The sequence below is a fragment of the Trachurus trachurus genome, assembly GCF_905171665.1.
Source record: "Trachurus trachurus genome assembly, chromosome: 4".
Classification (NCBI taxonomy): domain Eukaryota; kingdom Metazoa; phylum Chordata; class Actinopteri; order Carangiformes; family Carangidae; genus Trachurus; species Trachurus trachurus.
The window spans coordinates 20,809,915-20,836,928 of NC_139898.1; the positions used below are offsets into that span (position 1 = coordinate 20,809,915).

The 27,014-nt window shown below is 40.6% G+C and overlaps 2 protein-coding genes across 2 annotated transcripts; one reads left to right on the plus strand and one right to left on the minus strand.

The window, feature by feature from the left end:
• Positions 1-7,781: 7,781 nt before the first annotated feature.
• Positions 7,782-9,035, plus strand: b3gnt7 (UDP-GlcNAc:betaGal beta-1,3-N-acetylglucosaminyltransferase 7; the record flags this gene model as incomplete). The annotated part of the gene is made up of 1 exon (XM_083969821.1): positions 7,782-9,035. The coding sequence occupies one exon, from the start codon at positions 7,782-7,784 to the stop codon at positions 9,033-9,035; it is 1,254 nt and encodes a 417-aa protein (XP_083825947.1).
• A 5,278-nt stretch (positions 9,036-14,313) lies between these two features.
• Positions 14,314-22,168, minus strand: ncl (nucleolin). The gene is made up of 16 exons (XM_083970974.1): positions 21,983-22,168; positions 20,823-20,921; positions 20,640-20,739; positions 19,873-19,983; positions 19,259-19,489; positions 18,910-19,038; positions 18,510-18,590; positions 18,209-18,332; positions 17,670-17,806; positions 17,427-17,553; positions 17,071-17,207; positions 16,829-16,958; positions 16,365-16,507; positions 16,004-16,130; positions 15,366-15,658; positions 14,314-15,064 (listed from the first exon to the last, which is right to left on the minus strand). Exons 1-16 carry the CDS (start codon positions 21,998-22,000, stop codon positions 15,000-15,002), a joined length of 2,052 nt encoding a protein of 683 aa, XP_083827100.1. The 5' UTR covers positions 22,001-22,168; the 3' UTR covers positions 14,314-14,999.
• Between the last annotated feature and the right edge of the window lie 4,846 nt (positions 22,169-27,014).

Sequence of the window (27,014 nt, forward strand, 5' to 3'; positions counted from 1 at the left end):
TCAGTGAGCCTTTTTCATGGCAGGTGTTTTTTTTTACATGACACAGAAGATTACACAGTTGTAAATAATAAAAATGGATATTAAATTCCATTTAGGGCTATTCCATCTTAATTTCTTCTTGACCTCCACCGTCATGACTTAGTACAACATTTGAATATAGGCCAGAAACATCATTGGTGCCTTTGCTTTCTGAGAAAAATAATCTAGACAGTCAACTTCCTCCTGATGTATAAAGACTGCAGGACTGACACGGCTAGTTTTGGCTGAGCAGGTCTTAGTGACTCTCAGATGGTCCCCTGAGAGATGACATGCTCACAAACGAATATTGTGGATGCTGCCTGCGAGCAGCAGCACAATGTGAGGAAACAAGCTGCACATGAAACACTGACGCACTTGCGACCAGGTGGCCGCGTAACCCCGAGCTCAAGCCACGCTGGTACTGCCGGACTGTTACAGTGACAGAGAGGAAGCTGCTGTTTTCTATCAAAACAAAAGTGTTGATAAAGACTAAGGAATGGGGCTCACAGATAAAGACAAATATCAAATACGGTAGTTAATGTGGCTTCTACTATGCTCAAAAGAGTCAGAGTTATTCCATGACTGTTTTCAGCTCCAGGCCTTATGGAACTTTTTTCAGTTTCAAGATTAGCTGCAAAAGCTTTTCTACTGTCAACTCTGCAGAACTTTCAGCTTCAGATGTACTTTTTTCTTTTTGTCAAATTAAGTTAAAGGTTGACATGATATGGGCCTTTAGGTATGTCTGCCCTGTTATCTCACCCTGAGGCCGTGTCTAGAAGAGGGTCCTTGTCAAAATCTCAGACAAAGTAATATTCTGGCCATCAAATCCCAGAATGATCATGGCATTTTGAGTCTGAGACAGCAACTCTGCAAAACAGGAGTTCATTAGAATAGGGGGGGAAAAAAACGTCTGGAACCCTTTATTTCAAAGTGTGAATGAAAGTGGAGTTGCACCACATCCCCATATCTGGGCAATTAATCTGGTGAGACAGGGGCATCCTCTCAAGAGCCCCGAGTGTCATCGGGATCACTGGCACCCTTTTCAGATGCGTTTATCAGTAGACAGCCATGTGGTCCACTGATAAAAGGTGACGCCAACCAAGAAGAGACAGTGTCTCTGTCTCCTGCGCCTCCTGTTTCCTCCCGGCCAGATCAAAATGACTCCCACAGTTACCCTTTTGTTGTAAACATTTAAGATGTACACCTTCCCTTTCAGCTAAGCAAAATGCACTCTTTTGGAAACGCCATTAGCCTACATATTGACAGAGGACATTCTTGCCAACGCTTTGGGTATTTTCAAAAACATTCAAATGTTTAAGGTCAAAGTGGTGTAAGTTGTAAAGCTTATTTGGAAATCACTTTTTATATTTTTGACCTTCTCAGGAATGTCCTCACAAAATACCCATTAACCTTTACCATGAATGCAGCTACACATTTTCACTACGTACACTAGACCAAACTGTGGGTTACAATGTTTGGTGGGACGTGGTAAATGCCAATCTAAAGCTGTTGATTCTTCAGCAGGAGGGGGGCAAAAGACTAATCACACTCACAGTTGACAGCTTAATCAGTTCAACAGCAAGCCAGGATAGTTGCTTTCCCCTGGGCTTATCTGCACCCAGCCTGTGGACAACAGCAACGTCTCTGCATCTGAGCATGACACTTGACTTCTGACATCAAACTGACACTTGACAAAATAATCTCAACTCATGAATCACTTATTTTTAAGCTGGGGATTCTTCAGTTGTCGTGAAAATAAACATTCAAGAAGGTGAAGGAAGCAACGACGCAACTGTGTGCTGCTCTATAACTGAGTTGGGGAAGTTAACCAGATGTACTTATGACAAGGCACTAAGTACACCGTGCTTAGTCTTCACCCTTGAAGTCTTTCCTCATTTAAACATATAAATCTTACCTTTGTGGGTCTTATCTATGTTTTTTTCCAAGTGTGTGATTGGCCCATTGTCGCCCATTTGGCCATTGTGGAAAACACCCACTGCAACTTTGTTCTTGCCAACTCTGTACAGAATCAGTGGGTTACAGCCCGTTATGACTTAGCCTATCACAGTAATGCTACACTAGTGGCGAGGCCTGACTGCTCATGGTTGAACTAGGAAACAACAGTTGACAAAACAGCCACTGCGAATAAAGTCAGAAACAGACCTTGAAGTAGTTTATTAGTAGTTATTAGTAGTTTTTTATTTTCAAATTGTTTTGACGCTGCAGTATTCCAATGAACAAATGAGCACACCAAGTTTCCCAAAATAACATCATGTAATCATTAATGTCATTCTCATGACTTTGCCGTGGGACACTTACGTAGGGTCTAAATAAGTAATGTATTGTGTCAGCACTGCCAAAGTCTTTCCGGGACCTTGAGTCAGCAATAACAGCAAAACATGACAAAAATTGATCTTTGAATAAGAAGAACTGGGGGCAACCGCCATTCCGACATCCCACCAGTCTGACATAGGTCTCTAATAGTCTAAATGGCAACACTTTTCTATCAAATGTCCCATTATTCCGAAAATTCTTGCCTCCTATGGTCGGAATGACAGTATTTTTTGGAATTGGTTAAGTTTAGTAAAAAGACCAGGTAGATGCTAGACAGGCCAGATAGATAGAGTCCAGAAGTAGACAGTCCAGATAAGTAGGAGGGAGTCACCTGTTGAGTAACGCACATTTCCTTATATTGAAAGCCTTGACGGAATGGTGGACAATGGCATGTCGGAATAGCGGTATGCCGGAAAAGTGGTATGTCTAAATGGTGGTATGTTGGAGTGGTGGGATGTCGGAATGGGGGGAATGACAGCATGTAACCTAGGAGAACAAGTATTTCAGATTGTCTTACTAGAGAGCCAATAAGGGGTCTCTGTTTTGTTTTTGTTTTTTCAGAGATAAGGCAGGTGCTTACTTATCACCGCAGCTGACAGGGACATTCATAACACAGCTTGATCACATCACCTTTGTTCTATGTGTCTTTTCAGGGAAGAACATCCTCAAGTGGCAGATGAGAGGAAAGGGAGGGGTGGTAGATCCCATCGAAGCCAGTTTTTCTATCCTGCCAGTAAATTCTTTCATGGTGACTGAGGACCCAGCAGCCAGGGCCCCTCACCTGACAAAGGGAGGAGGGACATGAGGGTTCATTCCTTCCAGTCAGATACTTGATGAGAGTCGGACAGGCCAAAGGCAATCCTCCCTCAGGTGTGTTAAACCCAACAAGGGATTAGCACGTACTTCCTCTAAGTCAAAAGTAGCCGCAAGGTTTTCCATTTCTTATTAACAGTGTGTTTTCCTTACCAACCCCCTTCCCTCCACCACCTCCTTCCCTCGACTCCCTCATTTTGTTGCATAAGCTATGATGTGAAAAGGAGCCACAAAGAGTAAAATTATCACTGATAGGGCAATTGAGAGAGGGCCAAGTGAGACAAGCCCATTGTATCATTTCATGTGTTGAGGACTAAGATTTCACAACTCTGCTACCACATCCCAGCACACAGGTGTCCTTTTATCCTCTGTTATAATTAACCTTTTTATACAGTATCCTGGTCCTGACTATAGGCCTTGATAAAATCTTATAACTCATATTTCCAGTTTTTACATAATAAGTGAAATAGTTTTCTTCCAGTGCATCAATGTGTGTAGTGAACAGAAACAATACTGACCAACTGACAACCTCTTGAGCTGAAGTTATGAATAATATGATAAGCACTTATTTTTGAGTTAAACAGAAAAAAAGAGCTGAAAGAAGCCAAGAATTCTCTGCAGAACTGCATAGTCAAGTGATAATTGTTCCTGCCTTTGGAATTACTTGAACTTAAGCGATGCACTTTTTTGGAAACACGTCAATACTCCTAGTTCATTGTTAACACAAAGCGCTTAATGTTCTTTTCACCTCTTGCTACTGTGTAACTTGAACATAAACTGTAATTTATTTTTGGTATGAATGTGGTCTACTGAATGCAGTGGTTGGTAAATGTCTGACAGCAGCAGGAAGGAAAGACGTGCGGTTTCTCTCCCTCACACACACATTGTGGGTGCAGCAGAGTGTCCTGCTTGAGGTGGGAGACGTTCTCCAACAAAGATGATTCCTTTGCCATCACCCTTTGTCGCCCGTTGCCTTCAGTGGGTTGGATGGGGGCATCTCAGCTGCTCTTCCTTGTTCAGTCGGTTAAGTCTTTTCCTGGCACCACTGCATATTCTGCTGCCCCAGCAGACACCAGCACAGAAATAAGCTGATGCCACCTCAGAGCTGATGCCACCACTAACGAATGTAGACTGAACACACGAAACCACCGTTACCCCTCCCACGTGTTCTTTCTCTTTCACTCTCATACACATGCAAACACATGCAGCGCATACCCTCTCTTATAAATTTGGATTTATTAATAAAGTCAATAATAATGCTGAAAGCCTATTGTGCTGAGTTTAATGTTATATTGCCACAGACACAGTACACACAGAATACACTATATAATTCAACTAGATACTCTATAGAAGGTAAGTTGACCTAATGCCACCTTGTACCAAGAGAAAGTTACCATACACCAAAACAATAGAGCTCCTATGGAAATATACTGTAAACCTACAGAGGACTTTCCACCTGTCCTCTTTTTGATCCACTGGACTGAGTGCGGTTCATTTCCAAAGGACCGTATGTGAAATCATCATGAGGAAACCCATTAAAATCAACAGAATCACAGGTCACATCCTGACACAAATCATGCGACAATGAGTCACAGAGCTTAGTTTTCCTTGGCTGGCTGTTGCCTGAAATTTGTGTCAAATGTTGCCTTTCCAGCCAAGGTAAAGCTCAAGGGATAGTGGTGTCCATCACCACCTCGCTTCTCCACACCACTTGCAGAGCATGAATCCACAGAGAGGAAAAAAAATAAAAACGGGAAAAAACACTGCCAGCAGGCAACAGGATGCACATGGCCCAGAGAAGGATGGCTGGTTGGATGCAGGAAATAGAGAGAGAAGAGTAGGAAGGAGAGATTTTGGATCACAGCTGTGTGCAAACTGAAAAAATCCTGTTTTGAAGCACAGAAAGATATTTTGTTGTTCTTCCCCCCGACCATAAAGAGGCGGAAGAACAGAGTTTGCCAGAGCAAGGGCTGAGTGTAGTTGTGGTGGTGACAGCATTTCAGCTATCACCAATCCTTGTTTTGTTTTCAGGCTGAGAGATCTTTCCATAACTGTTGGTGATATGGCCCTACAGCATTTTTGCCCTTCCCCACACCATATCACTGAGAGAAAACATAGCTGACTGTCTTATCCCAGGAACTGAGTCAACTTTTAAGAATGCATTCACCTTACTTGACCAATGCTTTTTTACTTTCAATCCAATACACCGAATCCTTTGTTACACATAGCTATGAAAGGCTGGCTAACTGATAAAAGCTGTGGAGTTTGCTCTATGACAGCAAATGAATAGCAGGACCTATTGCTGATGTCACATGCATGCCAGAAAGTCCACTGTTTGGACTGAATAACATCATTATTAGTCCGACTGTTACGGAGCTGTTATTCTATTTATTTTATTTTATTTTATTTGTTAGGATCCCCATTAGCTGCGCTCTAGAACGCCGCTAGTCTTCCTGGGGTCCATTCTGTAACCTGAAGGTCAACATTAAAAGTCAAAAGTTTATAATTAATAAACTTTTTTTTTCTTAATACATTAAAAATTAATAATAATTTTATTTGTATAGCACATTTTAAAAAATCTCAGTTGACCAAAGTGCTGCACATCAAAAATATAATCAAATGCCAGCAATATAAATGACAGTAAGATAAACAACATAAATTACCAGCACAAATCAACAACAATAGTTAAGGCAGTACAAACAGCATTACTAAAATAAAGGTAAAATAATAATCATAAAAACAAAATATGAGTCAAGGTGTCTGTTACAACTTGATCTGAAAGCTTCCTCCCTAGGTGTTTAAACAGCCTCACTATTCATGTGATATATCCTTTGTTGTAAAACAGTTCATGGCAGACCTGGTTTGCTCATTTGTGATATTTCCCAAATTGATTACCTTACATTTACGTAGCCTAAGTTTAAAGTGTTCAATGTCAGTTTTTGTCATGGGGTAATCTACTAGGCTATGTTACATTTCAGCCCAGAGTATCTTCCAGCTATAACCTGGACTATGGGGTAATGTAACTTTTAATTTTGTGTTCTAGACAGAAATACTAAAAATGATACATCCATACTCGGTCTCCCTCGTCACATGGTTTCATTATTTCACGCCAGTGTGTGTGTGTGTGTGTGTGTGTGTGTGTGTGTGTGTGCGCGCGCGCGCGCGCGCGGCCAAAGCTTTTAAAGGCGGATGGATCGCAGTGAAGGAGTGAGAACAGAACAGTCCTCAGCAGCAGCAGCAGCAGGAGCGTGGATCACACAGAGCACATCTGCATCATCTCACAGTGCTCCGCTCGTTTTTCGCCACAGCTATGTGCAACGAATCTTTTTCTGCGCAAAGGATAATTTAATCAATTCGCAAAACCGAGGGGACATTAACATCGACCCATTCGACTTTTCTGGTCTCGATCATCAGCACTTTAATTGGGCTTATTGCCTCACAGCAACCATCGGAGACTGAAGCGACGAAATGTAAGTGTCATCTTCTTTATAATCACTCCAGGCTACTTTATAACTGCAATTAGATAAACTATTTCTGTTTGGCTGATTCCAATCAATTGTTTATAGTAGACAAGCTAACTGTTTTCAAGCTACTCATCAAAACAAATTAATGATTCTTGCAGTTAAGTGCCATTTGTCTGTCTTGACTTATTCAATTCGGCTACTCAAAGAGGAGGATTGGACATGCTGAAACTTTGGAGGTGCTGTAGCAGGCCGCCTATTGAAGTAGTAAAGGGAGGATAAATGATTCAAGATCTACATATAACTATCTCTGATTTTTTTTTTTTTAATAGATAGGCCTACAAGACCCTTTTTTTTTTTTTTACCCCGTTACAGAACAGGCTTGGATTTACCTTGTTTGTAGGGAGAGAAAACTCCTTCAAAGGTAGAGGGGCCCACTCCCCCCGGGAGTGTCTCTGGGGTCGTGAATGCAACGAGCCCTGGCATGACATGATGGAAATGTGAGAATTTGAAGTGGAGGAGTTACTTCACTTCGCAAGTACATTCCACATCTTCCTCCAGAAGTGACAGTGGTTAAATAAAACGTGACAAGTGTTACTTTATGTAACTACGTTAAAACCTAAGGAGAAATATTTTTGCTGTCTTCTGGGTTTTATATGACTCATTATATGCTATTTAAGCAAAAGCTATGAGTTATCTCAGTCTTTGTTTTGTGGCCATTTCTCATTTCAATTGATCTTGTCCACATTACAAAACACATCACAGTGACAATGCTGTGCATATGTGGGATCCAAATCAGAAAAAAAATGAAGCTCTCTTGTGGGCCATCTGGTGAGCATAGGGCCCCCCGAGCTTGTATCAGATTATTTAGTCTTTACACTATTTTATGTGTCTTTATGCTTTAATCATTAAAAATGATAAAAACAATACACATTCCTACCAAAAAATGTCACCTAATGTGATTTCTAGAGATTAAACACAGAACACGTTCTAAATAGCTCACTGTTTGATATTTGTCTACTTGTGTGGGTGTGAAACTTCTAAAAACAATACATTATGGTAATGATACAAATTAATAGATTTGGTTTAGATATTTTTGACCTATCTAGGCCTTACCCCTAACCCAAACCCATCTAATCTTTGTCTTCACTCAGGATGAACAACAGAGATCGCTGGAGGGTGTACAAGAAGCTGAGTGTCATGTTTTTCCTGGCTGTGGTAGCGCTGACTGTCGTCCAGAGAGGGACCATCAATATGGGGATTCCCTTTGAACTGCAGAGGCAGGCTCGCATGGATACCTCTGAGGGATCGGAGCCTGGAGCTGCCCTAGAAGAGAAAACTGGCATGAACCTGGGGATAAAAACCTTCTGGAAAGCTAGTAAACACCACCCACAGCGTAAATCTCATGCCACCACACAGGAGCCCAAAATCACTGACAGCAGCGGCCCCAGAACCTGGGATGTAACCAGCTCGAACTGTAGTGCCAACCTCAACCTCACTAGCCAGGAGTGGTTCCAGAGCCTTGAGGGCAATTTCAAGCAGTTCTTGCTTTATCGACACTGTCGATACTTCCCCATGCTCCTCAACCACCCGGAGAGGTGCACGGGGGAGATATATTTGCTCATGGTAGTTAAATCAGTGGCCACTCAACATGACCGCAGGGAGGTCATTCGAAAAACCTGGGGCAAAGAGCAGGTGGTGGATGGCAAGAGGATAAAAACCCTTTTCCTCCTTGGAAAACCCTCCAATGAGGCAGAGAGAGCGAACCATCAGAAGCTTGTGGAGTATGAGGACTACATCTACGGCGATATCCTCCAGTGGGATTTCTTGGATAGCTTCTTCAACCTCACACTTAAAGAGACTCACTTCCTCAAGTGGTTCAACACATACTGCCCCACTGTGCGCTATGTGTTCAAAGGGGATGACGATGTATTCGTCAGGGTGGAGAACATCTTCGAGTTCCTGGAAAGCAGCCAAGATGACAAGAACCTGTTTGTGGGGGATGTGATTTTCAAGGCTAAGCCCATTCGTAAAAAAGAAAACAAATACTACATACCCCACGCTCTGTATAACAAGACGCACTACCCTCCATATGCAGGTGGTGGGGGGTTTCTGATGGATGGGACTCTGGCAAGGAGTCTCTACTGGGTCGCCGACAACCTGGAGCTCTACCCCATCGATGACGTTTTCTTGGGCATGTGTCTGGAGGTGCTTCAGGTCGCGCCGGTGAAGCACAATGCGTTTAAGACGTTTGGCTTGGTGAAAAACAAGAGCAGTAAGTTGAACCGAGAACCTTGTTTCTTCAAGAGCATGATTGTGGTGCACAAGCTGCTCCCGTCAGAACTCATGCACATGTGGAATCTGGTCAACAGTGACCTGGTCTGCGCACAGAAAGTGAAGATCCTATAGCTTCACGAAAAACACCAGGTATGGACAGCACCAACTCGCTGAGCTTAACCTTGGTGGATACTGGTAGGAAGTACAGTACAATGTATGAATCGAAGGCAAACTTACCAGTAAAGTCTCCTTTATGTGGAGAGGCTGCTGCATCAATCGGCACAATGAGGAGAACATTGACTTGCTCTACAGTTATGGGGTTTGAATTTTCTTGTATTAATAATCTGTTTGGGCCCTGATACAAAAAATAACAAAAAACAATAATTTTGGGACGTATACAAACACCCTGCTCGTCCGGTCTATTGTGGCCAACACCTATTCTTTATCTGTCTTTCTGCTTTGAAATGGTGAAGGTTTTTCACTGGCCAGGAGCCCCGTGGTTCCAAGCTGTCACAAAAACACCAATGATAGCGTAACAATTAATGTGATTACACTTAAGTGATTTTTTTATTTTTATTTTTGGGATAAGTGGTAACCAAAACCATATTATGTTTTAATTTCTGTGGCATATTGTGCTTTCAGATTGGTAAGAGGGGGGAAATAATGTTTGGTTTAGTTTGTTCACAGTAAATGTTAGTGTTCGAAAGCCATTGCACATGCTGCTGTTATGCTAGCATTTTGGGGTTTGTGTTAAGTGTTGCTCTGGCTTCAAAATACGTCCAGTAGGGGAAAAAGAAACAACTCTTTCTACCTCAGTGATTTGGTCAGAAAAATCTTAACTTCATCATTGGTCACAGTCTCTATTTAAATGTTACCTTGATAGAATCATCTGCATACAGAGTACACATTCTTAAAGAAAGATTTTAATCATTTGCTGTGTCTTGCACTCATTTGTTTGTAATGTGACTGACTTGATTTGGACTTGTACTGCTTCTATACTACTGGAACCTACTGAAAAAAAAACAATTGTGTAAAGGTTTTACATGTATGCTGTCCTTGGATTTGAATGTGCTGATATACTTGACGTGAATTTGGTAGAGGTTTTATAATGACACTGTGAACTAAAACTATTGCTGGTACGAGCATATACCAAGTTAATTTAATGGCCTTCCCAGTAAAAGGGGGGGTAATGTGGTGTTCTTGTATTTAATTTAAAGCAGATAAGCATATTAATGGGATATTCAATGATTATAAAGCTGAACTTTGCGGGTGTAGCGGGTGATGATGATTATGTCTCTGTGATGTAAATATGTGTAAAAATCAAAATGTACATAGATTGTCATTTGTAAATAAACATCTTGACAATGCAGCCGTCTTTGAAAAATATGTCCTAGATCATCTGTTTTTGTGTTTGGCCTTATCAGCATCAAACATCTATGTGAAAATCTCTATCAGGTCACCCAACAATGGTGTCCAGTGTTGTCATATGGGTATCAGTTACGCAACTTGAACAGTGAAGAAAACATGTATGTTCGAACAAACGTGAAAGTAATAATGGTGAACTCACACAAAAAATCAAGTGTTCATTTGACGAGTGATTGGAAGCCTAGCCCAACAGTGTACCCTGCTTCCAATGTAGGAGTTATAGAGAACTGCCACGGTTTGTATAATTCACTTTAAAGACCTCTGGATTAGCATTTCAAAAGAAATATGACACAACTTTCCAATGTTTCGTGTTGTTTATGTTAAGTGGTCCTCTCAAACATTTTTAACTTCTGAGACTGATACTGCCAGCTAAAAGTGTAAGATAATGTTTAGAGATCAAAGTTGCCCCAAAAAGACAAAGATGGCAAAACAATACAAATACCGTCTTGTTGTTCTTCGCCATCTCTTTCGAGACAAAGACAAGAAAGCCATTCAGAAACAGGATCTTCTCTGTATTGTGTTTCATGAGGGGCACACTCACCAGTACAGATGCCTAGCTTAAGAGGGTTTATCTCTTTTTAACTCTCCTCTTTGTTGAACTCAATTTACAGTGAAATGGAGTCAACCCTATTGTGATCTCTATAACATCGAGCAGTGTGGTTTATCCTATCTGACCTTATAGAGAAATCAACACTGTCAAACAGAAACAAACAATTAAACAGAATAGTAAGACAAGTGTGTGAGATCTTTTATTTACAGCTTTGAATTCAGAAGTTCTTATTTCCTCTATTTGCATGGGTTTAAAGGCATGTGAGTACATACTAGTAACATGGGTGTGTGAGCTGTGGTTGACAAGCCGCTTATTAGTGGAAGTTACTGTAATATTTCCAGACAGCTCTACACTTGCAATAGAAACACAGGCTCCACAAGGATGTTACTACATGACAGTCTATTTTGAAAATCATTGAACTTCTTTTTTGGACATCCTGACCAGCTATGTGTAATACCAATTTCAGTTAATGGTGTGTTTAATGCCATTGTATTCACCGCCATTACATTGTCATGAATGGTCATTTCTTAAGTGTATACTGTATGTGTACGTGGGAAGCTTAGCTGAGAGTCACCTCAACTTCCTCAAAGCCTTGGCTACGACATGAATGTTGAAGTGTAATTCATGCTCTACCTTAATGACACACATGACCTTTAAACACTCATTCCCAGCATGCCAAAATGACTGAAAAAAACTGCCTTTGTGGCTGGAAGAAGTGACTTATCAACCACTAGCAAAAAGTTACAGCCATCTGGTGTAAATGTCCCACTACTGTGATGCTATTTGACTGCGTGTGAGTACACACACCCAGCCTGTAGACCGTGGGCTGCGTATTTGTTGACACTAATTGGAGGAAGCTTTTGATGTCAGAGTGGTCAGTTGGTCAGCTGGAAGGGGCTGCAAGCTTTCACACCAACCCTTGACTTTCTTCAAAGGGGCTTTGAAGCACCATCTTTGGCATGGCTAAAGATGGGAATATTGCTGCTGGGGCTAAAATTTAAAAAAAGACATTCCTCAAGCTACAGGATGACTACAGCTAGAGCTATCACCCCAGACAATGCAGGGCATCTCTTACAGCATGCAGTGCCAGTAACTACGTATAAATACATGAAAACAACATTGTGGTTATCAATGGGTTGTTTTACTATTTATTGGCTGGGTACCGTCTAAAAAACAAATTTAAAAAAGTGTTGTTGTTTTTTCTTGTACCTTTTGGACAGGGGTCCTTTGGCCAATACTTTACTTCACAGGCATGATGTGCAATCTTTATCTAAGTTTCTGAAAAAAATAAACAAGTCTGTTGAATTTCCTCATAATGGTTTGGTTCAGTTAGTAAGAACACAATATTTCTCTCAAAATATGCATCATACCAACCCAAGGATGCTGACAATCACTTACATACAGGAAATGCAAAGAAAATAAATTATTTGTATGCCCACTAGGCAGATAAACGCAGTCACAGTCCCTGACTCCCCATATCACATTGGAAAACAGGCCATGGCAATGTGACTTCATAGTACATCCGTGCTATAGGACACCATGCACTTGACAAAGATGCATTGTGAAGTGTATTCTGAGCAGTATACTCCCATTTAAAGAGGACCCTTTTTAGAGCAGCCACGAAACAAATGAGATAAAGTATCAAACTCTCTGTCCTCTTCTCTCTACAATGCCCCATTGATGATAAAGAAACAGAGTGAAAACTACAGAGAAAAATGTTACCACTCACCTCCTTAATCAACAATCTGCAATAGCTTCCTACACTGTGATTTTTTTCAATGAGTTTCTTCCTCAAAATTATTCTGAATTACAAGGCAATACTGTTATTTATTAATGATTGCATGTGGAAAGGCTCCATCAAAGCTCTACTGCATAAGAAACATAAAAAAAACATAATGAAAACAAAATACATTATTCATAAATATGAAATTAAACTGAATAGAAAACAACACTCAAAGAACAACTCCGTGACAGAGAAGAAAGCACAAAGGTCGTTCTAGATGGCTGACATAGAGCCACAGAGAAAAACTAGCACGACCCCTGTCACCATTCAAGGCAGGGGGCAACAGATCTCTAAATAGGAGTATTCAGTGGTGCCATCATCAGTGCCTCCTGCCCAGGCACCTTCAGGAACAAAGCTCCCTGTTCAGTTAGCAGGGCCATGGGATGACAGCATACTGCTGTCCCCTGTCTGGTAGTGTCACTGACAAGAGACACCTCCCTAGGAGCTCAGGGTCAGTCTTCTTACCAGTGACACATCACGAAGCCTGAGCAGACTTCTTGAATTACGATGATTGTGAATCTGATTATTGAGGTGCTGATAGGTTTGCTGGCCTCTAGAGAAGAACCTAACCCTCTTTTTTTTTTTTTACTCGGGATGTAATATACCACATCTACCTGCTGCAGTTTCATGTTTGTTTCTTTTCATTTTCCAGGAAGTCTGGGGGACGTCCCTGGAGCACCGAGGACACTGCTGAGTGACTAAAATGGCTCACAATGGCGAAAAAGTTATCCTCTGAAGTTCACAAGCACTTCACAACAGATTTACAAGATGCGAAAAATCTGTGATGGAGCCCCAGACTCTTTTGTGCCATCACTTTGTAGGACTGTTGCCTGTGCCAACACCCTCTCCACTAAGCTTTGAGTTGAAAAAGTAACACCAGAACACCAAAACAGGCTTAAAAATTGTTAGTTTTGTCAATGGCCCAAAGTTAACTTTTGTAGATTGTCTTATGACATGACATGCGAGACTTGTAAGACTCAGGTCACCCTATGTTTCTTTTATAAACACTAGAGCCTAATTTAGCATCATTTGCATGCAGGGACTGCAGATCCCCATTGTGGCTATTGTCTGAAGTGCCACACAAAAAGGCTAACCTGACTGAGACTGCCCCCTGGTGGGAAGTGTTTGTCATTCATTTATTTCCAGCAGACTCCTGAGACTTGTAGAATCAACACTTACTAGGTATACTAGGACATGTGGCAGGGTAAAGAATAAAACTCCAGGTATTTCAATTTTCACCGATACATGTAAACCAACAATTATTTAGTTTAGCTTACAAACATGCTCATACCTAATCCATTCAAGAAAACATATGGAATAAATGATAAACAGCTGTTTATTATAATTGTCCATTCCCATTTATGTCAACTGGATTGGACACTTAACCATCAACATAATGCAATACTTTAGCACCACATTTACTAGAGCCTACTCACCAACTGACAGTGTTAACAGACTTTGACAAGCTTCACAAAGGCAGAATTTATTTCAAGGATGGGTGTATTGCAATAAGATGTATTTAAGTAGCAACTCAGATAATGTACCATACTTGACTGCTCATAATTGACACTCTACATTCAAGAGCCTGTGGAATTTGATAATTAACTCAATGTTCAAGATTGACTAGTGCAATGAGGACAGACATTTAAAAATCACCACCTACAAGGTTTTATTCAATCACATGAAAATCTTGAGATTTTCAGATGGGAAAAATTAGTCAATGCACTACAAATACTTTATGTTACATAGATAAGGTCATTCATCCTTTTATGACTCGGACACAAACTGTGCCCTGCCAAAAAACAAACATGACAACATCTTTGCCATTCTCTTATCACCCAACTGTCAAACCTATCAAAATATGCTTTGCACATTACAGTAAAACTTGGCACCTAAAGCAAACTAAATGACAAAACAAAATAAAAACAAAACATAAGGATACAAGTGTAATTTTTGTTTTTACAAAAGGTAAAATGAAAATCATACAAACTGTTTAAATTTACACAATGTATCTGACAAAGACGCGCATATTTTTTCACAGCAAACTTGTTTGCCAGACCCTTTCCATTTTACTCCTTCGAAAAAGCAAGTAAGCTAATGAGGGCGAGAGGTGCAGGTTTGCGTTCGGGACATTCAGTACTTGCATGTAGTACTTGAGCTGAGAAGGTCAAACGTACCATTCTGGCACACAAGGGTGGGGAAGGTTGAGGGACCTAAATAAAGGGCTAAAATGCCCATTAACAGTTAAATATATATCAATGACGCTTTCTGGAATGTCCAAAAGCTCTGAAAATTGATGAAACCAGAGTCCATTCAAAAAGTAAAACAGACTAAGGATTTAGTCATCAAACTTAATTTTCTTCCCCTGGGGTTTGGCTCCGAATCCACCGCCACCTCTTCCACCTACAATGAAAATAAACAGAACCGTCAGCCAGCAGCAACACACATGCTAAAGAAAAATACATGTACTTTTAATGCTTTAGGTCAAGATTTGTATTTTGTACAGTATGTGGTTAAATCAGTCAACACCATATTTTGCCTGGGCATCGTCAGATGATCCGATTATAATTTGTCACATTTCATTGTTCACAGGACTTAAACCTGTATCCAAGCAGTATCCTTCTATCCACTGCTTTGTGGTTTAAAAAAAAAAAAAAACAGAACACAAAACTTAATTGCTTTTCCTCTCAAATTTTCTCTTTACCTCCAAAGCCACCACGTCCGCCTCTGCCTCCACCTCCACGAGGACCGCCCCTTCCTCTTCCACCACCTCCACGACCGAAGCCGCCTCCGAAGCCGCCGCGACCACCTCTGCCTCCACCGCGACCGCCAAATCCACCGCCGAATCCGCCACCACCTCGGCCTCCACGGAAGCCACCTTCACCCTTGGGTTTGGCGTAGTCCAGGGTCACCCTGCTCCCATCAATCTCGCCGTCCTCCATTGCCTCCTTGGCTGTCTTGCAGTCGTCTTCATTGTCGAAGTCCACAAAGCCAAAGCTGCAGGACAAGAGAGAAGGGGCTTACGTTTTCACAAGGAACTTGGAGTGGTTTGAAGTGATCAAAAACTGAAACTAACACACTGCTGCATCATTAAAACAAATCTGATTTAAAATGTTGACTCAAAGCGTGATTCCCTTTCACAATACTTTAAATTCTTATCAGTCATTACTGTATTGCTTTTGTTTCACATCAGACATGGGCAACTCCCACTATGGTAGCTGCCTGTTCAACTGCGAGTCTGCTCTACTTCTCATGCGAATCCTTACACTGTCACTAGTGGAGAGCGGTGCTCACAACAAGTACAAATAGCCAGGTGGGACATTTACATTTCTCCAGACTTACCCTTTTGATGAACCTGTGTCTCTGTCTGTGACTATCCTGGCTGCTACAGCCCCATCAAACGAATCTTTTAGGGTCTGGTCTGTCGTGTCCTCAGAGAGTCCCTTGACAAAGAGGGTTTTTGTTGGACCTGGACAAAGAGAAGCCATTGTTAAATCTACAACTTTAAGAGTTCAAATTTAATTTCGTCAGATAGATGTAACCACACCAAGCCCAGATTACTCATGCAAACCCGATTCCTCATGCACAGACCAGATCAGTACTTGACTATCGGAATCATCACAGAATTTCAGGTGATCAAGTTTTCATCCCATCTGGCCGAGTCAATTACGTGACTTCACATCGGCCCACTTTGAAGACCAACCTGAGTTTCCTCTTCCACCGTCTCTGCCACCGCTGTTCTGGCTGAACTCCAGTCGGATCGATCTGCCTTCGATTTCTGTGTTGTTGAGGTTATCCAAAGCTTCCTTAGCATCATCTGTGCTCTCAAACTCTACAAAAGCAAAACTATGAAAAGAGGCACAACATTAGTAAAAAAAAAATTTATGGTAATTAACGTAACATTAGTAAAAATTACTCCTCAACTAGATATTTCTAGCTGTTGCACAGCAGACATGGGCAACACCCATTTGAATCCAGGGTGAGCCTGTTCTACGGTGCATTGGCTCTGCTTCTCGTGCGAATCCATGCATAATCATAGGCAAGATTAAGAGGAGCTCATGAGAAGGGGTAGCACTTTCAGATCAACAATAAATCCAATTTAAAACCAATGGGACAGAAAGTCCTCTTAGTCTTTCAGGAGTTTTCCCAGTCAGTACAAATACTTACCCTTTGACTCGGCCATCTTTCTGTGGAATCCTTATAGACACAGCCTTCTCAAATGTGGATTGTAACACCTCCTCTGTGGCGCTGAAGGCAAGATTATTCACTACCAGTGTTTTACTGGCTGCTCCTGCCACTATAGGGACAGAGGAAGTAGAGCAGTGAGTCAAGTGAGGTGGCACACACCCAACATATTTAAACCGAGAACACATTTCTTTGTAGTTTCACAAAATATCTGTAGTATTTACCTGACATTTTCGCCCCCTTCTGACTCTTCTCTCCAACAAAGTCGACCATGATGGACCTCCCCTGCACATCAGCTCCCTGGGCCTCCTCCAGCATCTTCTCTGCTTCAGCCTCAGTTTTAAACTCAATGTAGGCAATGCTGTCAATGTAAAAAGGGAGATTAGTGTGGATCAAGAGATGACACGTTTGAGCAGTGGGAAACTAAATCTCGACAATCTTGTATAAAATTGTGAAAACTGAAGCGACTTCCTATTTACTATAACTACAGTGTCCAGATGTGTCAGGTTCCTACAATGTCTGAATCTCTCATCTCAGTAATTAAGACACACGTGTAGCTTGTGTTGATGCTTCTTCTTACCCTCTGTTTGACCCGTTCTGGCCTGGAGGTAACCTGATATCAACCGCATCTTCAAATACTTCCCTCAGGTCGTCAGCCGTGGCAGAGAAGGGAAGGTTTTTTACAAACAGCGTCCTTGTGTCCCTCTCTGTGGGATAAATATTAACGTCAGCAAAGGAAACGGGATCAACCAACGTCTCTCACAAGATCATTTTTATCCTAAATGTCTTTGTATTGCTTCACCAGGTGTGCACATTCATTTACCTTTCTTGCCCTCCTGTGAACTGTCTTTGCTGCGGGCCCTGTCCAGTTTCAGCTCCTGACCCATGAACTTTTTGCCATTGAGTTCCATCGCCTTCTGCAAGTCTTCCTCAGATGCAAAGTCCACATAGCCAAATTTCCTGTTGAGGCAAGTCGTGGAGAAACAATTAGACATTCTTGCTTTAAAGAGCCCTCAGACTCATATGGACAGTACACACAAAACAGTGGTCTTTAATTTAAAAAAAGCTTGTGGAATTTCATCTTGCAGAACATCTGCAAAGGCCACACATCTACCAACGTCATTACAGGCAAGAGTGTTACAGCGATTGAGGATAGAACCAGCAGACGATAACACACACTGGCACCGAAGACATAGCACTGTATTCACTTTTCCTCCGTACATATCACACATGGGTACTTCACAACCACATGCGTGCCAAGAAATGGAGGGTATGCAGTCATATTCACACTGGAGAAACAATTAGAGCTTCTTGCTTTAAAGCCCCAAAAATTAATTTTATATCGTTTAAATGACTACTTACTTGGATCCTCCTAACCGGACATCAGCAACCTCCAGTTCGCTCTTGGTGAAGAATTTTCTCAGGGCTGTTTTAATTTCATCAAAGTCTTTGTTGGAGTTCAGGTTTCCAACAAACAGACAGAAACCTGACAAAGAGAGAACAATGTCGCACTGAGTTTCACTCTTTAAAAATTATATTAACTACTTCATTAACTACTCATTCAGAATAATAAGGTGACATCACACATCAGTATTAAGTCCCTTGTTATCATCATAAAATGCTGAAATTGCATGGATGGAGGGGTAACAACATTTATTCCTACCTTCTCCTTCTGACTTTGCCTTTTTAGCAGGTGGTGTGTCCTTGTTGTCCGCCTTTCTCTTTCCAGCGGTCACTGGGGCATCTGTTGGTATACAAAAGTGATGATTACTTAACCGTCTTGAAAATAAGGAAAATTTAATGACTGGGCAAATGGTGTTACAACTTGAGTATCATAGCTATGCTGCACATACTGTTGATGTACAGAGTGTAAATTATGTTCTGCATAGATTATGTGAGACCAAATTTTTGTGTCCTAAAAAGGATTTTCTATACAACACCTACTTCTCAGTTTCAAAGGAATTTAGGATTTTCACACAACCAGATTTTTTCAAGTTAAAAAGCAGATGTAACGATGTGCATATTAAAAAATTACTGGAAATTTCAACAAAAAAAAAACTCACCATCTTCCTCATCGTCGTCATCTTCATCATCGTCTTCCTCATCATCCTCAGACTCTTCCTTGGCCTTAACCATGCCTGCTTTCTTAGCCTTGGCGGGAGCTGGGGCGGTGTCCATCTCCTCCTCGGAGTCTGAAAAAGCACAAACGTTATTAAACCTTTCATCAGACGATCATGATGATCAGATTTAAAAACACGACAACCTGCATCAGAAAATTAAAAAAAAAAGGTGACATCATACATGATCAGTATTAAGTCCCTTGTTGATCATCATACAGATATAACTGGTTTCCACGCCAGCAGTATCACCAAAACAAAAGATAAATTAAACAAATCAAATGCTCAATTTTACCATCTTCATCATCGTCGTCATCGTCAGATTCCTCTTTGGCAGGCTTGGCCTTTGCAGCTGGTTTGGCTGCTGGTTTTGCTGCCTTCTTTGGAGGTGGAGCCTCTTCTTCTGATTCTTCCTCGTCATCATCATCTTCGTCAGAGGACTCCTTTGCCTTCGCTGGGGGCTTGGCAGGTTTGGCAGCAGGCTTGGCTGCTTTTTTTGGTGGTGGGGCCTCTTCCTCAGACTCATCTGGACAGAGCACACAAAATGGTGGTCTTCAATAAATATTTCATCTGGTAGAACATCCGCAGAGGCAAAACATCTACTAACGTCATTACAGGCAAAGAGTGTCACAGCGATTGAGGATAGAACCGGCAGACGATAACACACACCGGCACCGAAGACATAGCACTGTATTCACTTTTCCTCCGTACATATCACACATGGGTACTTAACAACCACATGCGTGCCAAGAAATGGAGGGTAAGCAGTCATTCACATTGGATGCAAAGGCCAGGTCAATACTAATCTTATCAAATCTAAACAAACTTTTAAATTACACATAAACCCCTGTTGAAATGGCAAAAAACAGAAAACATTTTTTAAGCCGTCAACACTATTGCAGGTCATACCATCATCATCGTCATCGTCTGATTCCTCTGCCTTTGCGGGGGCTGCCTTGGCTGGCTTAGCTTTAGCAGGGGTCTTCTTTGGTGGGGGGGCCTCCTCTTCAGATTCCTCCTCTGCAAGTTGAGTGGCAAAAAACAAGACTTAATACTGGTACATGTCAAAACATCATACTCATGTTGACATAGGATCAAATAGTTGGGTGAAACTCTTTTTTTTACATTCTGAATGTCCACAACAGTGTCCTCAGTCCACATTTCTATTGAATATGGATTTTACGCTCTTCTATTTGAATATGAAGGTTGAGAATCAGACTTTTTGTATAGAAAATAAGATGGAGCGTCAAACTGTGATGTGTCTAGTTTAATAACTTAAAAACAGCTAGATCTGCATCAAATAAAGGATAACAACCACTACACACAAAGGGGTGTGCTTACCACACTTATTTGCTAGATGGAGACAAATCTGACTGTATTTACACAATGATACTCAAGGAAAACTGTATTTAAATTTTTAAAAATCAGCATACTTCCAAAACTGCCAAAATACATGTAAACAAGTTAATACAACTTTACTTAACTGGGCTCGGCTCATAAATGTAACGCTACGTTTGAACTTACTCATGTGTCAGCAGTTCCCACCAACACATTTGAGCAAAAATCCCCCTCACCTTCCAGTTATGAAAGTCATTTGATGATCACATGCCGTTAAAAAACCCAATCTTTTCTCCTATTTCTTAGCAACTGTAGGTGTTTTAAATTATATTATTTACCATCATCATCGTCATCTTCGCTCTCTGCTTTTTTGGCAGGAGTGCCATTCTTCACTGTGGCTTTAGCTGGTGTGGCCTTCTTCACCTTAGGTGGGGGAGTCTGAAATTATTTTAAAAACAGTTATACCACTCGTAAATATGTAGAAACACCAAAATTAATGATCAAAAACAACAATACCGTACCTCTTCCTCATCGCTGCTTTCCTCTTCACTGGATTCCTCCTCCACTTCTTTGGGTGGTGGTGGAGCCTTCTTTTTTTGAACCACCTGTTTATTTGCTGCCTGTAAGAAAGAGGAATAATGTGTAAATTGCAGAAAACCATGCAATGGCAATTGTAGTGACACTAAGAAAATACAGAACTACACGACTGCATGCATTACGCTTCAGCATGTTTGCTTACATTTGTGGGGGGTGGGGATTATACCATGTGGTAATTAAGTGCAAATTGCACGAGTTCTCGCACTTCCGACAACACCTAAATATTAATAATTTTGCCGATAGTTTTACATAGGTTACACGAGCCACTGTAGGTACTCGCTGCATAGGCGGCAAAGAGCTGTTGAGGTTTTCACCTCGTGTCCCACTCCGAGCAGGCGCACAACCCACGTGGAGCTCAGGAGGTGGGGAAGCTAACATGCTGGGCAGTTTCACCGTTTCCTGTAGAGCTTTTACACGACGATAGCGTGAAAATGACAACCCGCGTTGCTTTAAATTGTTGACCTAAATTCGTAGAAGTAACCACAGTCAATTATTCATAGCATGGTAATGACTCGGAGTAAATACGCTTACGATCTGCAAACGTTAATCACCACGCTAATGCTAACGTTTAACCAACTACGTGTTAGCTAAAATAACCAACAGAGTCCACTTTATTCAAATTAAAAATAAAATCCACGATTAATTGTCTTCTTTTTTTTTGCTCGTTCAAAATCAACCCTAATCTGTGAAGCTCCAAATCCATAATGCATTTAAATCGAGAGCGCGCATGAATGCCATCTTGAATAGTCGGCTAACATTAGCAGGCCACACAGCCATCACCGAAGCACAAACATGGCTGATCTCGACCACGAAGAAATGTTAAGGACCGGAGCCATTTCCTGCACGCAAATTCGACCGAGTGGACTCTTGTAGACACGGTGTAATTAATTTACAAAAGGCACAAGTTGTGGGAGTCGAGTGGACATTCTCCGCCGGTGTCAGTTTCCTCTTTTCCCCACAAACGCAGTAACTTCTCCCTGCAAGGCCTCACGCAGAAAACACACACACACACGCTTAATTTCTATGACAAACGCACCCACACAATTTTTACACACGGTGAAATACAATAAAAATGTGGTCTTACCTTTGCTAACTTCACCATGGTGTCGTCGTGTGTTTCGAAGACACACAAAGAACTGGACGTTTGGAGACAAGTAACGAAATGGCTAACACATGCACGTGGCTCAACCTATTCGGTGGGACATTGGACAGGAAAGACAGACTAGTCGAAGACGCGCTCCTTACTCTCCTGCTCTGCGCGTCCACACGGACCCGCCCACATGACCGTGTCCACCAATCACAAGTTAGAATATCTGCATCGTGCCCGCGCCTCGCCTACTCAAGACCAGACCAAACGACGTGGGCTTTTAATACTGTAGTACAACAAAAGACAAATTGTTAACGCAAATAAAAACATACATTAATTATATTAGATTATGTGTTATTTACAAAGCGCGATGTCTTACTACTACTAAACCAACTACTACTAGTCTACTACTTCTACTTACTAAATAACAAATTAATGCATCTCACAAGAAACACTAATTTTATTTGGTAGGAATTAAATATTTGGAAAATAATACATTTAATAATCGTGTACAGTCGGATCAAAAAGTGTTTAGGACTACTTCTGACCTTTAGACCCACTGTGCATTGTATTGATCGTGTGATCTGATCACCACAGACTCTGATGTCCCATGCAGCTGTTTATATGAGCCACGTGGTCTGGGGCAGTTGCCATCAACCATCAACCACGTGTGTAGACTACATGCCGAGCACGGCAATCTGTAGGCTATACTACCCCGGAAGAACACGAAACGGTATTGGCATAACGTGGGTCTAATCACGTGTTGAAGGATTTTGGTAGGCTACTGCTTTACTCGAATAGTAACATTTTAGAGTAGCCAGTCAGGTAACCTATAGGACTCAGGGCCATATGAAATATGTTTTTTCATCATAGATTAAAAAATAAGCATTGGTTACAAAGTAAAGGGATGATGTTTTTCTAAACACTTTAAACATGTCATATTGTTGAGACTGTTCAGTATTATGGAAACATAGCCTACTACATTGACAAAACATGTTCCAGATCTCAGTCCTGTAAACAGTCTTCTTGTGAAGCAACTACATTTTAAAAAAGTGTCAAATGATATGCCTAATAAAAAAAATAATGGTTTGGAAAAGTCATCATTATCACAAATCTATCTATCTATCTATCTATCTATCTATCTATCTATCTATCTATCTATCTATCTATCCTACATGTTTGTATAAAAGTTGGCTATTTCAGTCAGCCATGTTGATTCCCAGGGGACATTGAATAGCACATTTGAGTAATTAACCCTCAACACCACACAGAGGCAGCATTGCATTTTACATCCCTCACTTATCCCACCAAGCAAGCACAGGGGTGGATATAACCATTCCACCTTAAGCACCACATCTCTTTCATTGTAGGCTATAGCCTATTACTGGAGTCCCACAGTGATAAATAATCCCATGGACAAAGTATAAAGGAGGACACTGAAGATAATAAAGTGTACAGTATTATAGGCTATAGGCTATTGTAATTTCAGATGATTACTGGTGTGATGGGTATTCCCCTAAAAGAGGACAGGTGTATAATAGCATAATTATAAACCCATGTGAATTATATGAAGTAAGTAAATTATCTAGTTTTGCTTGAGTATAATAACATTCTTTCTCTGTAATAGTTTCTGGATGTGCAATAGGATGATAAACACAGTTGGAATTAAAGCCACAAGACATGTACTTTAATCACCTTGGTATTGTGCAGTCTTACTCATTGTGGCGTGCTGGAACATATAGATGGGTTGGAGAGATCATCAAAGTCATCTGTTTTCATTGACATTCAAAATGACTGCTGTGAAAAAGCTCTGCCCTACCTTTTTCCTTGAATAAACCACTTGTGCTCAGTTGGACATGCTGAGAATTTCGTTTAAACAGTGATTGAGGGGTGGGGGGTATTCTGAAAGCACAATTTATGTTTAATTTAGCTAACATTTGTGTATTTTTGTCAGTTTAGTATGAATATGGTTGGTCAAATAACTTTATTTGAACTACAAATTACAGGGCCAGCTGTAAGAAAGTTTACTCTGCTGTAAATGTTTGTTTACCCTTGTGTGAAAAACAATAAATGCATGTCTATGTAGGCTCATGTAGGCTACACACAACAGCATGTATTTCTCATGTTCTCTCTAGTTGTCACGTAGAATATATTATGGGGAATTTTGATTGGTTTATGTAGCAAGTGGTACTGGAGAATTCATATATATAGTGTGTTACAGCAAAAACGATTTAATCCACGCAGTCAACATCAGTGTGTGCCTGAATTACATTTTTGTCACATTTCAGTGTTTATCATATGAGAATTAATCGCTGTTAGTGAATTGTACTCCCCCCTGGCAATGTGGTACAAAATCAGTCTTTATTTTTAGTCCTGTTGCAATCATGCGTTTAATTGCTATATCTTCTTGCTGTCAAATGAACTATGTTGAATTTCCAAATTCCCCTCCTCACACCCCAGTCTACCAGCCCTGTCTCTACCTGCTTATTCATGGCTGCTTCCAGGGATGGATTAAAGTGACTGAATCCAGTGAACAGAAAGCACACAGAGGGGAATTAATGCATTGAGGGATTTTAGGTCAGAAGGGATTTCCTTTATCACAGGATAATGCACATTTATTTCTAGGCAACCACCCAAAATGGTCCAAAGTAATATTTAAACAAGCAGAAGTAAATCCTTGGTAATGTTTCTTTAAATGTCATTTATTTTTGCCAGCGTCTGCAACCTTCTAATGGAGATAATTACTAAAACCGCGTGTCTGTTATGTGTTTAATGACTGCAATAGCTCTTCCAACAAGAACAGCAGCATTACATAATCAGTGAATCACACGGGGTGGACAAAATAACAGAAACATATATACATTCTCCTCCTGGGACTTTTTTTCAAGCGGGAATATCTGTATATCTACTCTACTGCCCATGAACTTACCATTAGGCTTCACACATAATAAAGAAACAATAAATTTGTCCAAGGCATTTTATAAAACAATTCAGCCCCAAATGCTTCAAAAATATGGCTCAGATTAATCTTCAGGGTTTAAAAATGCAGTAATATAAAAAGTCAGACAGTTATAAATAGAAAACTGAAAAAAATTGTTTTAAGCATGATTTGCGGTATTATAATAAAATGGCTAGAGATACTCCAGCATTGCAAGAAGGGTCATAAAAACCTCAGCAAGGAGGTTTTATTGTGGTGTCAGTGGCTGGGGGTGTGAGTGGGGTGGAGGGATGCTGTGTGTGAGCCAGAGGGAGAGATGAGTCCCATAAAATATTACCCATATTACCACTCTGTTATGCAGCCATTCACAGCAATTGTCAGACATCATATGTGAGGGTCTACACAGTTTGTGCTCTCTCGTGAGGTGGTTTATCTTCACGCTGGCCTTTGATCCGAACTTGAAAACTTACTAAATAAAACAGATATCGGCTTAACGAAGCTTACGGCATGGTGCAGTCACAGTGGTGCTGCTTTCGTTCTGTGGGGTTTGTTTTGAACAACTATCCTGTTCAGCATTTACGTCTTTCCCTGTTGATGGGCTTCAGCTTGTGAGAGGCCTTTATCTGTGTTTGACAGGTGTTATCATGATTGGCCACATTGCTTCCTTTTTTCTCAGGTTTTTGTGACCAGTGTTCATTTGGGTCACCAACTAAATGACATGTGTGTATGTGCTGTCTTTGTGTTTCAGTGTTTGGTGACTGTATTGTCTCTATTGTCACAGTCAGACAACCAGTGTGTTACATAGCAGCCATAGTGTTATATTTGTTCTTTTCCACTAATACCACATCATGTGGTTGTATGTGTGAGTCGCAGTTTGTATCACCATGAATTCAAGCCTCCCACAATAAAAAAGAATGAGTTTTCTTGCCCTGTCATGTTTGTCCGTGACCCCTTAACAAGGAGGAGTTGTATTAATCATAATGAAACATAATTTTCATGACCAAAACTTTGTGGATTAAAGTGCACTGTAATATTGTGAAGAGGTATTATGTTTTTTGTGTCATTTTGGAGACTGGTTTTAGATAAAAACATAAACCATAAAGCATTATCATGACACTTAAAAATTCAAGGCTTGACTCAGATCTAGGTTCCGAGAGGGTGCAAGTGCCTAGAAAATGTCTTCTAGGCCAAAAGACCACCATGAACATGCCTGTTTTTGAAACCCAGTGACTTCCTTACTATTAGAGGATTAAGCTTTGTCATATATTACTCTCAGTCGAAATCAGTCAAGGCCATAGAGTGTCAAAAATATGTTTTCCTTGTATTAATCATTGGCAAATACCTCAGTAAGTGATTTATTGTAAGTGGCTTGATACTTTGTACGGTACCTCATGTCGATTAAAGAAGCTTAAAAATAAAAGTGCCACCTAATAAGGGTATGATGCCATTTATACAACTCCCTCCAGGTCCAGGTTGAAAAAATGAACTATCCAACTTCGGGGTTATCCATCATAATTAAGTCAGAGTGTAATATATGAACACTCCTATTACGTATGGTAGATGCCATTTCTCAGTTTGGAGATTTTACTGTTAAATGGTGTGAAAACAACTGCATTGGAATGAATTGCAGTCAAGTTAAAAGCATCACAGCTTGTTGTTACAACCCAACACTCTGTTTAAGATACTGTTTTTCTTTCCCCCACCTGGTAAGCATGCAGAAAATGACCAATGGCTGAAATGAACCAGCTTTGTTGAAACATAAAACCCAGAGAAGATGCATATAAGTGCACATGGAATGTTCTTTTTATCATTTTTGAAAACATTTACAACTATTTGAGACAAAAGGAAAAAAAAAAGTTACAAACAGAATTGACCTGCAGTTTGCGTCCATTTTCAAAATGTTACATAAATAAAACTCATATTTATAAATATCTCTTTTTTTATAAACATATAAATAGTTTTTTTAAAACATAAATACATTTATGCAGGGGAAGATGAAGTACATGAATGTACAGCAGCAGCAACAATATACAGCTTTGCAGTTTGTAGTTTTTACACCTTTGCCTGCCATCTTATCGTATGCATCTGTAT